General features: G+C 42.6%; 1 protein-coding gene across 9 annotated transcripts in view; it reads left to right on the forward strand.

Moving 5' to 3' along the window:
• AMBRA1 (autophagy and beclin 1 regulator 1) overlaps positions 1–12,351 on the forward strand; it is a 173,052-nt gene that overhangs the window by 124,098 nt on the left and 36,603 nt on the right. For all 9 annotated transcript variants that reach the window (XM_027562491.1, XM_027562494.1, XM_027562493.1 and 6 more), the window contains one exon: positions 7,032–7,142. In XM_027562491.1, coding sequence (XP_027418292.1) covers positions 7,032–7,142 — 111 coding nt within the window. The remainder of the gene's footprint in view (positions 1–7,031; positions 7,143–12,351) is intronic.

Genomic DNA, 12,351 nt, shown 5'->3' on the forward strand with positions numbered 1-12,351 from the left:
GCTCGGAAAGATTGAGGGCAGAAGAAAAAGAGGACATCAGAGGATGAGATGGCTGGATAGCATCACTGATGCAACAAACATGAATTTGGGCAAACTCCAGGATAAGGTGAGGGACAGGGAGGCCTGGCACGCTGCAGTCCATGGGGTTGTAAAGAGCTGGACTTGACTGGGGACTGAACAATGACAACCACAACATAAACAGTATGTCACCTGTGAACAAAGAAAGTTTTATTTCTTCCTCTCCTATCAAGATACCTCTTATGTGCTTTTCTTGTCTTATTGCATTTAGTAGGCTTCCAGTACAGTGCTGAAGGGGAGGGATGAAAAGTGCTTGTTCCCAGTCTTAGGGAGAAAGCATATACAGTTGACTCTGGAACGGTGTGAAGGAAAAGGACTCGGACCCCCACACAGTTGAAAATCCATGTATAACTTTCTAGTCAATTCTCCATACCTGCTCTTCCATGCCCTTGGATTCAGCCACCTGCAAATCATGTAGTAACATTGTACATATTTGTTGAAAAAAATCTCTGTGTATGCTGGACTCTTATAGTTCAAACTCATATTTTTCAAGGGTCAAGCTATCTTTCCTTACCTTTAAATGTAGCTACAAGTTTTTTGTAGACATTGTTTGTCAAATTGAGAAATATCCCACTCTTCTGGTTTGATGACAGTTTTTGTCAAAAACAGGTGTTGGATTTTGTTGGATGCCTTTTCTGCGTCTGTTGATGTGATCGTACAATTTTTCCTCTTTATCAGGTTGATGTGACTGATTATATTAACTGATTTTGAAATGTTTAACCAGCCTTATATACCTGGGATAAATTCCCCTTTGTATAACTCTTTTATATACATTATTGTATTTTATTTGCCAACATTTTGTTGAGAATTTTTACTTCTGTATTCATAAAAGATACTAGACTGTAGCTTTTCTTTCTTCATTGTCTTTGGTTTTGGTATTGGGGTAATACTGGCCTCAGAAGCAGTCCCACTTCTGTTTCTGAAAGAGGTTATAGAGATTTGGTGTAATTTCTTCCTTCAGTGTCTGGTAGAATTTACCAGTGAACCCACGTGAGCCTGGCACTTTCTGTTTTAAGAGCCTTCTAATGATTGATTCAGTGTGTTAGATACAGGCCTATTCAGGTTATCTATTTCTTCTTGTGTAAATTTTGGTAGACTGTCTCTCAGGGAACTGGTCCATTTCACCTAGGTTATCAAACTTGTGGACATCGAGTTACTTGTAAAGTTCTTTACTGCTCTTCTAGTGTCCATGGAATCAGTAGTGATAGCCTCTCTTTCGTTTCTGATATTAGTAGTTTGTGTCTTCTCTCTCTTTTTTTTTTTTTTTTTTTTCTAGTTAGCCTGGCTAAAGATTTGTTGATTTTATTGATCTTTTCAAAGAACCAGCTTTTGGTTTCATTGGGTTTTTTTTTTTTTTCCCTATTGATTTCCTGTTTTCAGTCTCACTGATTCCTACTCTAATCTTGATTATTTCTTTTCGTCTGCTTACTTTGGATTTAACTAGCTCTTTTTCTTATTTCATAAACTAGATGTTTAAATTATTGATTTTAGATCTTATTTTCTAGGGTATGCATTCAAAGCAGTAATATTCCATGTAAGCACTGCTTTTGCTGCATTCAACAAGTTTTAATAAGCTGTATTTTCATTTTCATTTAGTTCAAAATATTTTAAAATTTCTCTTGAGATGTCTTCTCTGAGCCATGTGTTATTTAAAGTGTGTTGCTTAATCTCCAAGTATTTTGGAATTTACCAGTTGTCTTTCCATTACTGATTTCTAGTTTAATTTCCTTGATTTCTGACAGCATGTTTTGAATGATTTCAGTCCTTTTAAATTTGTTACAGTGTGTTTTGTGGACCAGTATGTGGACTGTCTTTGCTTGAGCTGTCTTTCAAGGGGAACGTTCCTAAGGAATCTAGGTCCTACGCATTTGCTCCTAATTCTGAAATGAGGTGCTTCCCTTTCTTGGTCCTGGCACACTATTTGGACCCGTCTCTTACACAAGAACCTGTCTCTGAGCTGTTGCTTACAGAGCCATACCTACAGAGGAAGAGCATGTAGAGATTGGTGTAAATAATTAAAATAATTTTAATGGCAGTCATTTATTAGATGGGTTTCCCTGGTGGCTCATTGGTAAAGAATCTGCCTGGCCAATGCAGGAGACGTAGGTTCCATCCCTGGGTTGGAAAGATTCCCTGGAGAAGGAAATGGCAACCCACTCTAGTATTCTTGCCTTTGAAATCCCATGGACAGAGGAACCTGGCAGGCTACAGTCCGTGGGGTCGCGGAAGTGTCAGACCCAGCTTAGCCACTCAGCAACAATAACATTTATTAGACACTTACTATTTGCCATCACTTTACAAGTATTTTTTCAGTGAGTTTTCCAAATAGCCCTGTAAATTGAAAGGATTTTTATTTCCTTTTTACAGATAAGGCAACTGAGATTCAGAGAGATTAATTTACAGAGGCATACAAATATAGATACTAGCAGTAAGTGTCAAAGTCAGACCCATCTGATTCTGAAGCCCATATTCTCAGAAACCACGTTAAAAACAGGTAACTCATAAGATCCCAGTTGAAGGCAGACTCTAATCCGTGGCCAAAACGGGAGACTGGAAGTTTGCCGAAGGAATATTTGTGTGCCTTTTGTTAGTTTCTCTCCAAAATCGGTGTCGCCGACAGTTCTGGTGCCTTTAGCAGTGAGTGAGCATCCCAGTAGTACTGCTTTCTATGAACACTGATCTTGAAGTTAAAATACAGGCTGTGTTTTATCTAACTTGGAGTTTCCCAGCCAGGAATGATTCTGATCCCCAGGGAACATTGTTGGTGGTCACAGCTGGGTGTGAAGGGGTGGTGTGCTCCTGGCAGTCCATGAGCACAAGTCCTGAGCATCCCAGCACGCGCAAGACCCACCCCACCCCTAAAGGAAGGCTTACCTTCCAGGGAATTCGAAGCGGGACGGCATCGGCGAGGGTCAGGAAACAATTGCTTAATTAAACGTTAATTAAGGATATAAAGAGTAATAGAATAAGGATACCTCAGCAGGAAAATTCAGTGGAGAAAAGAGGCTGAGTAATTCACCCAGAAGGTGAGAGAAAGAACGACATGGGGAGACCAAGTTTCGGTAAACAAAGCCCGCACTTTATTTTCCAGAGTAGTTTTATACCTTAAGTTGTGCGTGGAGGATAATGGGGGAAGGGGTAGAGTTAGCAGTAAGCCAGGCTTTCTTCCTGCAGACTTTATCATATGCAAAAGTTGAGGTGAATTACATCATCTTCTGGCCAGGGGGCCTGTCAACATTTTAAGATCCTTTCTTCAGAAAACTTATTTTTCTCTAAAGGTGACTAGTCAGGCACCACCCTCCAAAAGTATTAGATAAAGTTGCATTCCTACAGGGCAAAGGTGTGGTGGGCTATAGCAAGAGAAAGAATTAACTCAAGGGTCCCAGGTTACAAACATTAAAGCTACTACTTACACCAATTATATTAATCAATACACTGCCAGGGACACAGTAGGTAAGGGATATGGAAACTTAGCAGCAAACATTGGCCCAACAAGTGAAAAACCCTTCACCAATACAATTTCTAATCAATCTTTTAACTGCTCAAAGGAATCTGTATTTAGACAGTTTAGAACATCTCATGCCTCTCACAGTTGGGGAGGCTCTGAACAATCACATGTGGCCGGAAGAACCTATTCAGGCAGGCTAGAGGACTTCCAAAGGAGTTCGTAGGTTGAAACACTATCACACCCAGGAACTTTGTTAACTGGAGCTGTAAGTTAACTCTTTTTTCAGAGAGAGGTAGTGGGGGACAGCCCCCCGTAAAGTCAGAGGTGTAGGTGAGAGCACAAAGCAGAAAGTAGGCAGACTCTGGTTTTGGGGGTAGATGCTCGAGAATTTCCAGGGGGACTCCTGAGGCTCGATCCCGCCTTTGCGTATGCCGAGCCTCCTTCCTCATGACCTTTGCCACGGCCAGACTTCCTCCCGCTGGCTCCCAGCATTACCTGACCCAGTATACCAGTTGCGGAGGTTGAGAAACCCTGAGTCTTGGCTCATTCCATTCTGCTGTGACTGAGAAAACCTCGAGCCCTCACCCTCACCGTGCTGTCAGGGTTTGGTTACCAAGGCTAAGTGCCTCCTCTGTAAATACTTTGCTGTAACTCCGTCCATTAATTCACTCTGGCACCTTTCCTATACCTTCAGCTTAGCGGCCGGAGGCCTGTTAAATGGTTGGGGGTTTTTTGTTACTGTTTTTTTAATAAGGTGATACTTTTTCTTCCTGATGTTTCCAAGAGACAGGCTCAGTTGGCCTGCAGTTCTTATGGAAGAGAACCTGGTGACGATACTCCAATCTGTTGCTAGCATCTTTAGCTCCCTAATCTGTGTTTACACGGCCCTGAAAATCAACTCTCCCAGGTGCCAGGCTCCATTCCACCTCAGCACTCTGGCACCACTGGCAGAGAATACTTCCCCAGTCTCTTCCCCACAGTCCGACCACGCATGATGGTTTTATTGCCCAGCTGTTCTCCAGAAGATGTCTCTTGAGGCGTGGACCTGTGGGGTACTTCTGGAGCTGTGGGTTGGAGTCTCAGTCATTTGCGTTCCAGTTGCAGATAGAGCCACAGTGCTCTTAAAGCATCTGGTATTTTCTGTAACTGTTTTCCTGTTTGTAGCTCTCGTCCTCTTCCCCAGATTTTAAGCTCCTACAATATGGAGTTTGTTTCTTCAGATTTTTTTTTCCCTATTAGCAACTAGCATTTCTTTCATCATATACCAAGAAAATCAACTTGGCTTCTTCCATTTTGGGTTATGTGCTTGTTTGCTAAAAGTTGAAGGAAATTTTAAGGAACTAAAGTAATTTGAGAGGGACTAGTGGTCAGAGGTTGATATCAACCAAACCAGAGGAACAATTCATAAACTCAGTGGAATTGAGCCTGAGTCCAAGTGAAAGTAAGTAATTTTTCCTGGGAAGTGGACCTTGGAATTTTAAGAATTATTTTCATTGTCAGGGAAGCCTGGAGAAATCAACAAAGTTCCTATTAAGAAAGTCCTATAGGTAGCTTATCCTCCTCAGGACCCAGAGGTTCAGCAAAATTTCCCAAGTCAGATACCATCATTACAGAATTTTCTATAAAGGTTAAAAGCAAAGGCATGTATTTGTCTCATTGAAGTGATATGCCCCAGGGCCCACAGTAGGGGTTTGAGGTCAGTGGGCTCATTGACAGACCACTCAAATGCTGTCTTGCTTAGGCCTTCGGAGAAATCATGACCATTTTGGACTGTCTTTGAATCTGCAAGATTTTAAGGAACGTATTATTTTGATGGTATTGGTTTATCTAGAACAGTATTTCTCAACCTTTATTTTATCATTACCCTCCGAAGAAGCCTTTTTAGACACTTTTCCCCTAATCAATCCCTCCCATGAAATTTTAATATCACAGATATGCTGCATATCTGCTCAGATACTGCAGTACTTTGATGGGAACCTGGGGATTGTACTCTCTCAAGATTTTCCCCTGACTCCGAACTAGTTTTCACCCCCACAGGGGCAGGACTGCCCATGTTGAGGATATGTTAATCCATTGGTAGAAGTATCATTATCTTGGAAATGAATTGTTGTGTGTGCCTTTCTTAACAAATTGAAACAGGAGTCTACCAATTCACTACTGTTCGAAAAGAGTTCTCATGCAGTGGCCTGCAGTTCCTGGGGGGCAGCGAGCAGAGTACTGTTCTTATATTTCATGACTTGTATGGAGATCGTCTTTTCTCTGAACAGTCTTGACCATCTGAGGAAGGAATAGGGAAATACCAGGAGGAGCAGAGCAATAAATGAAGCTCTCTAAAAGGAGAAGGGGGTAAAAAAAAACAACTTCTTGCAGTGACATGCATAGGAGAAAGATGGAAGAACGTGGAAGAATCTGGGTGTAGAGTTGTCCATTGTTCCAAGGCCAGTCAGCTCTAACAAGTTCAGTTTCTCAAAATCGGAGTTGATTTGCAGCAGAAAACACCGTTTAGCTTGTATAGCATATACGAACGTTCTATTCTCCCAAGAGGGTTTGGCTCTGTCTGATCAGAAGGGTGGTTGTGTATGAAACGCACCTCGGAAGGAGGAGGAGGAAGAAATGACATGTTCATGTAAAATGAAATACAACTGCAAATTAAAGTGTCACCCTGTTTTTAAAAAAAAAAATCCATTTTTTATTTAATTGGTTACCAAGGTAAAAAATGTCATACAGAAGCGTATATCTCAGGGAAAGTTAAACCGTGAGATTTTACAAGTGAATCTGGATTCAAGGAAGTTCTCCTGGAGTAGGGGTGGGGCCGGGCAGGAGGGTTATAAAATATTGCCTTAATAAAAATATTCTGATGCGGAAAAGTTAGGCTCATAAATTTCTGTTGTGTTACATGCCAGGGGTCCAGAAAAAATGAACAAATATTACCTCATTTGTTCTTTACTGTCTCTGTCTGTCCAATCGGCTGAATGCTGGCTGCCTGTTCCCTGGAGGAAGCCTCTCCTTTTGAGACGTTTTCCTGGGAGGAAGGTCATACACAAAGGAGAGGCTTTCTCCGGAAGAGCGCCGCTCACCGCAAAGACATCAGGGACTGAATACTCTTCTGCGGGGCCTTTCTGTGTGAACGGTGTCCTCTCATTTTTCACGTTTCTTTCCCAGCATTTTTATGAAAAGTCATTTGTCTTTTCAGATTGTCTCTTTAAGCCTACCAGATAGTATGTTGCCACACTGGTGGCACTAAGTCATTGTTAAGTAATAGTGGAAAGGGGGGCTGATTAATATAACATAACATAATATGGTATTTACAAGCAGAATTGTTCTTGAGAAACATGTCTGGTTTCTCTTTAAGATAGAGACTTGACAGATAGGACTTGTCAGCCGTCTTCAGCCTTCAGCATCTGCCTTTTCTCCCTCTCCTCCTGACCCCAGTTTTGCCTCCTGTTTGCAGTGGAAATATGTAGATAGATCTATAACGTGCTCTCTTTGTCTTCTCCCTGACCAGGGGCAGTGATTGGTGATGGACAGTCTGCCGTGGCCAGTAACATTGCCAATACTACCTACCGGCTCCAGTGGTGGGACTTCACTAAGTTTGACCTCCCGGAAATCAGTAATGGTAAGCCAACATAGAACTGGGGATCCTGGTGGAAGGTCTGTCTGTCACTGGTGAGCCGGATCTCTGAGACCTGCAATAGCACAGGATTTTTCATCACCTCATTAAGTAGCTCACGGCTCCATGCCATTTCTGTAGCTGTTCTTCAGCTCTCACTAAGCAATTCAGCAAATGTCTATTGAGCACCCACCCTGAGCAGTGAACTAAATGAGAAAGTGAACACCAAAATGAAGGTTTCTGCCCCAGGCACTTTACCAATTAGGGTCCGTTGTCTCAAGCCTAGAGGTTGGGTGGAACTGAGAGAGAAGGGGAAGGGAGTATAGGAGCTGAGAGCCAGACCCTTGAGGAAAGACTACAGTGATGATAAACTCATATTAATCTAGATCTGAATGGAACAAAGGGAGTGGCCTGATTGATGTGTGATTTGCAGAATGTCTGACAGTCCATTTTCCCAGCTTCTAAAGGACTCTGCAATCCCATGTCCCAGTTGTTCAGTTGGAATCACAGCATCTTAGACATCTCATTTCATTTTCTCTCATGCTGCACTCTCACACATTCCTGAGAAGTGGAGCTTCAGCCTCTACTTGCAGTGATAGGTCACTGTCTGATGAGTTAACTCTAGCCCGCCACTGCTCAGCTCCTTTTCGGATGTTTTTTCTTACACCCAGCCGCCATTTCCCTGCTGTCACTTCCTCCTGTTGGCCCTGGGTCTGCCTCTGAGCCTCCACAGAGTGAGTCTGGTGATGTCTCTTCTGACTGACAGTCCTTCAGCTGTTTGAAAGTAAACTGCCACTTGCTTTAAATCGTTCTTTTTAGGCCAGAATTCCCGAGGTTCCTTTTAAGATCTGGTTTTCAGATCCTTGACAGTTCTGCTCATTCCCCTTTTTACGTTTGAGGGGGGCACAACAACGTAGAACACTCCAGGTGAGAGCTGTGCAAAACAGCGCAGTGGCGGTTTGCGCAGCGTCAGCTCAGCCCAGTGTTGCAGCAGCCTTTTCTGAAGCCACTGTTGGGTTTGCAGTCACTTATAATTCCTCGATAATTGTTAATACCAGAACTCTACCATCCTGTACTTAACTTGTGCAGTTCGAATATTTTAAAAACCAAAGGATTATATCTGTTTCTGTTAAGTTTTATCTTAGTAGTGTACTTAATAAGTACTAATAATTGTACTTCTTAGTTCCTGCCTCTCAACATCTTTTCAAACTTTGATTCAGTCTTTTTTCCCCAACCTTGTTTACATCATCTTCTAATTTGATAAACGTGCTTTCTCTGCCTGTCTTTGGATTGCTAGCAGAAGTGGTGCGTCAGGACTTTGCACCAAGCCTCGTGCTATGTTCCTGTGGACTTCCTTCTTGTTGATTTTGGCTCATGAATTTGCACCTGGGCTTGGTTCTTCACTCGTGAAACCCGTATTTTTCATCTTGTCTATAGGGTATTGTGAGAGCTTGTCAGATGCTTTGAAATAGTCAAGATAGCCTCTGTCTGTGGTGTTTCCCAGTATGCCGGTCGTGGTATCCTTATGAGACCATAAAAATGAGGTCAGTTTTTCATGTCCTGATGTTAGTGAAGCCTCAGTAGCAATCGTTTTCTTCCCAAGTGCTTTTAAGCCACGTGGTCAATAATCTATTCTTTAACCCCACTAGGAATCAAATGCAGTCTCCCTTTTACCTCGTTAAATACTGTTTGCTTGTTTACCTATTTCTGGCCCAGATCCTATTTGCCATAATTTTCCCCAGGTACTTTGTTTCTTTATTCTATTTGATTTTTTTTTTAATTACAATCTGAAATACATTTACCGAAGATTTTTTAAATATAAAAAAGGGTATACAGTGAAAAGTTTTCCAACCCTGCTCCCAGCTACACACCTCTCCACCCCATAGGCACAGTTAGTAGTTTCCTGTTTATTTTTCAAAGATATTATATATATATGTACAAGTACATGGAAATGTATGTTTTTCCACCTCTGTTTAAGCTAGGTGGTAGCGTATTCTACCCTTTGGAAGGAAAACTGTGGCACACCTAGACAGCATATTAAAAGCAGAGACAGCACTTTGCTGACGAAGGCCCGTGTGTAGTCGAAGGTGTGGTTTCTCCAGGATCATGTACTGATGTCAGGGTTGGACCGTAAAGAAGGCTGAAGAACTGACGCTTCGAAGTGTGGTGCTGGAGAAGGCTCCTGAGAGGCCCTTGGACTGCAAGGAGATCACACTAGTCAATCCTAAAGGAAATCAACCCTGAATATTCATTGGGAGGACTGATGCTGAAGCTCCAATACTTTGGCCACCTGATGCAAAGAGCTGACTCACTGGAAAAGACCCTGATGCTGGGAAAGAGTGAATGCAAAAGGAGAAGGGGTTGGCAGAGGATGAAATGTTTAGATAGCATCAGCAACTCAATGGACATGCATTTGAGCAAACTCTGGGATCAGTAAAGGACAGGGGAGCCTGTGTGCTGCAGTCCATGGGGTCCCAGAGAGTTGAACAGCACTCAGTGACTGAACAGCAACAACACAGCACAGTGTACATACTTTCTGTCTGTACTTTGCTTTCTTTATATCTTGATGATCTTTCCATATCCGTATATAGTTTATTCATTCTTTTTTATCGACTGCCTAGCATTCCACTCGGAGAAGGCAGTGGCACCCCACTCCAGTACTCCTGCCTGGAAAATCCCACGGACGGAAGAGCCTGGTAGGCTGCAGTTCATGGGGTCGCTAGAGTCGGACACGACTGAGCAGCTTCACTTTCACTTTTCACTTTCATGCGTTGGAGAAGGAAATGGCAACCCACTCCAGCGTTCTTGCCTGGAGAATCCCAGGGACGGGCGAGCCTGGTGGGCTGCCGTCTATGGGGTCGCACAGAGTCGGACACGACTGAAGCGACTTAGCAGCAGCAGCAGCAGCATTCCACTGCCCAAATGCAGCCTCTGGATTACTTTTTGTTGTCGTTGTTGCCCTGGGTGTTCGTTGCTGTGTGTGCTTTTCTCTAGTTGCAGAGAGCGGGGGCTCCTCTCTGCTGCGGTGCGTGGGCTTCTCGTTGTGGTGGCTTCTCTTGCTGTAGAGCACAGGCTGTAGGCACGTGGGCTCAGTAGTTGCAGCTCCCCGGGCTCCAGAGAAGAAGCTCAGTAGTTGTGGCTCAGGGGCTCGGTCTCTCTAGGGCATGTGGGACCTTCCCGGACCAGGAGTCAAACCCGTGTCTCCTGCGTTGGTAGGCAGATTCTTAACCACTGGACCAGCAGGGAAGTCCCACTAGATCCCATCTTTTAACCAGTGTTCCGCTGAGGAACTTTTAAGCTGTTTTCAGTCTTTCACTACACAAACTGTGCCACAGTTTGTCATTTTGCACATGTGCAAGAATATCATAGGATAAATTCCTAGAAATGGAACCCTATGTAGGGAGGAAGAATATGTAGATCTGTGACTTTGGCAGGTACTGCTAAATCACCCTCTGAGGAGAGAGCATACCAATGTATATTCTCACCTGTGGTTCATGAGAGTGCCTGTTTGCCTAAACTCCTGCTTGTAGATTGTTCTGTCATATTTTGGAGTATTTGCAAGTCTGATAGTAAAAATAGTATGTAAGTGGGAATTCTCTCTTGATCCAGTCGTTAGGGCTCTGAACTTCCACTGTGGGGAGTACAGGTTCAATCCCTAGTTGGGGAACTAGGATCCTGCAAGCCGTGTGGTGTGGCCAAAAAATATGTATATAGTATGTTGATATTTTAAATTTGTCAGGTTGTATGGCTCTTAATACATTTAGCCACTTGTGTTTCCTTTTCTTGGCTTGTCCATGGGCTCACCTATTTGTGTGTGTGTGTGTGTGTGTGTGTGTGTTGCTGGTCTTTCCTTATCAGTTCTACAGGAGCTCTTTATAAAATCAGAAAATTAACTCATAGGAGGAGTTTCCTGGTTGTCACTTGTCTTTTGTCTCTGCTGAAGGTTATTTTTGTCATAGGACTTATTTTAAGTAGTCAGAATTATCCAACTTTCCTTTTATGGTTCCTAGATTTTGTGGCAGCATCCAGAAGATCAAATAGTACTTTTGTATTTTAATTTTTTCCTTTAAACCTTTGATTCATCAGAAGTTTAACCCAGTCCTAAATAAGCAGAGTATGACCCAGCTTTCCCCCCATGTGGCCACTCCTTTGTCCCAACCAGTTTATAAAAGGATTCACTTGTCCCCATTGATTTGGGATGTCACTTTCATCCTATTAGCATCCTGTGAATATATAGATGTATTTCTCCTGTCTTTTCTGCCCCAGGAATCTGTCTGATTATTCATGTAACAGTATCACATTGGTTTAAGTTTGAGGCCCTGTCTTTTAGTATCTGGTAGGACTGGTCTTCTCTTGTAATTTTTTAATCCAAAATTTCCTGCCTGCTTGAACATTTTGGTAGTCTATATGGACTATAAAACTACCTCGCTTCTTCCCTTCACCGCCCTGAAAAAGTCCTGTCAGTGTAATTAGTGTGGTTCCATTGAATATATGAAATAAGGAGATTCAGTATTTTTGTGGTATCTTCTTATGTAAGAACATGGCATGATTTTCTGTCTCTCCAAGTCTCTCTTATGTTCTTAAAGTTTTCTTCATGTAATTTTATACATTTTCAAAGTTTATTGTTAAAAGCTTTTTAAAAAATTCTGCTATTTTATTGCATTTATTTACTAATTTTAGTTGTTATTCAGTTCAGTCTCTGGGTATGTTATCTGTAAATGGTATTAATTTTACCTTCTCCATTTCAAGTTGTACACCTGTGATTTCTTTTTCTTGTCTAAGTGCACTCGCTGCTACAGTCAAGAGAAGTGAAGTCGCTCAGTCGTGTCCGACTCTTTGTGACCCCGTGGACTGTAGCCTACCAGGCTCCTCTGTCCATGGGATTTCCCAGGCAATAGTACTGGAGTGGATTGCCATTGCCTTCTCCAGGGGTAATGTACTATGGTCAACTGCCCCAGGCACTGTAGCCCACCAGGGCCCTCTGTCCATAGAATTCTCCAGGCAGGAATACTGGAGTGGGTTGCCATGCCCTCTAGGGAATCTTCCCAACCCAGGGATCAAACCTTCATCTCCTACAACTCCTGCATTACAGGCAGATACCCCTATCTATTCTTACTTTATTGTTAATTTTTATCAAGAATAGATACTGGGAATTGCCTGGTGATCCAGTGATTAGGACTTAAATGTTTTCACTGCCTTAAGCCTAGGTTCAATG

This window comes from Bos indicus x Bos taurus, chromosome 15 (assembly GCF_003369695.1).
Source record: "Bos indicus x Bos taurus breed Angus x Brahman F1 hybrid chromosome 15, Bos_hybrid_MaternalHap_v2.0, whole genome shotgun sequence".
NCBI classification, from domain to species: domain Eukaryota; kingdom Metazoa; phylum Chordata; class Mammalia; order Artiodactyla; family Bovidae; genus Bos; species Bos indicus x Bos taurus.